The sequence below is a fragment of the Microtus ochrogaster genome, unplaced genomic scaffold, assembly GCF_000317375.1.
Source record: "Microtus ochrogaster isolate Prairie Vole_2 unplaced genomic scaffold, MicOch1.0 UNK73, whole genome shotgun sequence".
Lineage (NCBI taxonomy): Eukaryota > Metazoa > Chordata > Mammalia > Rodentia > Cricetidae > Microtus > Microtus ochrogaster.
This window is the reverse complement of record NW_004949171.1, coordinates 137,765-138,895: the sequence shown is the minus strand read 5'-3', so window position 1 is coordinate 138,895 and position 1,131 is coordinate 137,765. Positions and strand designations below refer to the sequence as shown.

General features: G+C 44.6%; 1 protein-coding gene across 1 annotated transcript; it reads left to right on the top strand.

The window, feature by feature from the left end:
- Window positions 1-189: 189 nt before the first annotated feature.
- On the top strand, window positions 190-1,131 carry LOC101989543 (olfactory receptor 51V1-like). Its single transcript, XM_005370142.1, has one exon. It carries the CDS (start codon window positions 190-192, stop codon window positions 1,129-1,131), a length of 942 nt encoding a protein of 313 aa, XP_005370199.1.

Genomic DNA, 1,131 nt, shown 5'->3' with positions numbered 1-1,131 from the left:
GGTCTGCGGCAAGACAATGGAGTTTGTGATGATAAACAAGAAAGAACTGTGTATGTATCTTGCTATTTATGGAAATTTCACCATATTTTGTTTTCTTTTAGAAAACTGGTAGACATTATCAGAAATTATAGCACTGGAAATTTGTGTGATTCACAAAATCTTTCCAAAGATATTTTCACTCTTCTACCAATGTCTGCTCTCTCTGTCACCAACTCCAGTAGCTCGAGGTTTGCTTTGACTGGGTTCCCGGGTTTAGAGCTTTATTACCTCTGGCTCTCTGTCCCCTTCTCCATCATCTATGCAATGGTGTTCCTGGGAAACTGCATGATACTGCATGTGATCCGGACTGAACAAAGCCTGCACCAGTCCATGTTCTATTTTCTGGCCATGCTAGCCCTTACAGACCTGTGCATGGGGCTGTCCACTGTACACACGGTGCTGGGCATCTTTTGGGGGCTCATCCAAGATATCAGCCTAGATGTCTGCATTGCACAGGCTTATTTCATTCATGGTTTGTCCTTCATGGAGTCCTCTGTCCTCCTTGCCATGTCCTTTGACCGCTACATTGCCATTTGCAACCCTCTACGCTATTCCTCCATCCTAACCAATGCCAAAATCGTGAAAATTGGAGTGGCCATCATATGTAGGAGTTCTATGCTCATTCCTCCAGTCATCATCCGTTTGAAGTTCTTAGATTACTGCCGGCTTCATCTCCTCTCTCACTCTTTCTGCCTGCACCAAGACTTAATTCGAATGGCTTGTGGTGACATTCGTTTCAATAGCATCTACGGTTTAGCCCTGGTAATCAGCAACCTGTTGCTGGATTCAGTACTCATATTAATGTCATATATTATGATTCTGCACACAGTTCTAGCCATTGCTTCCCAGGAGGAGAGAATGAAGTCTTTGCAGACTTGTGTTTCTCACATCTCTGCTGTTTTGGTTTTCTACATCCCCATCATTGGTCTGACCATGGTGCACCGCTTCGGGAAGCACCTCTCTCCACTGGTTCATGTTCTCATGGGCAATATCTACATCCTTTTCCCACCCTTGATGAACCCCATCATATACAGTATCAAGACTCAGCAGATACGAGTGAGGATTCAGAGACTGTTCCTGAAGGGAACCTAG

Coding starts and splice junctions, on each gene's coding strand:
- LOC101989543 (XM_005370142.1), top strand. CDS start 190: ATGTCTGCTCTCTCTGTCACCAACTCCAGTAGCTCGAGGTTTGCTTTG.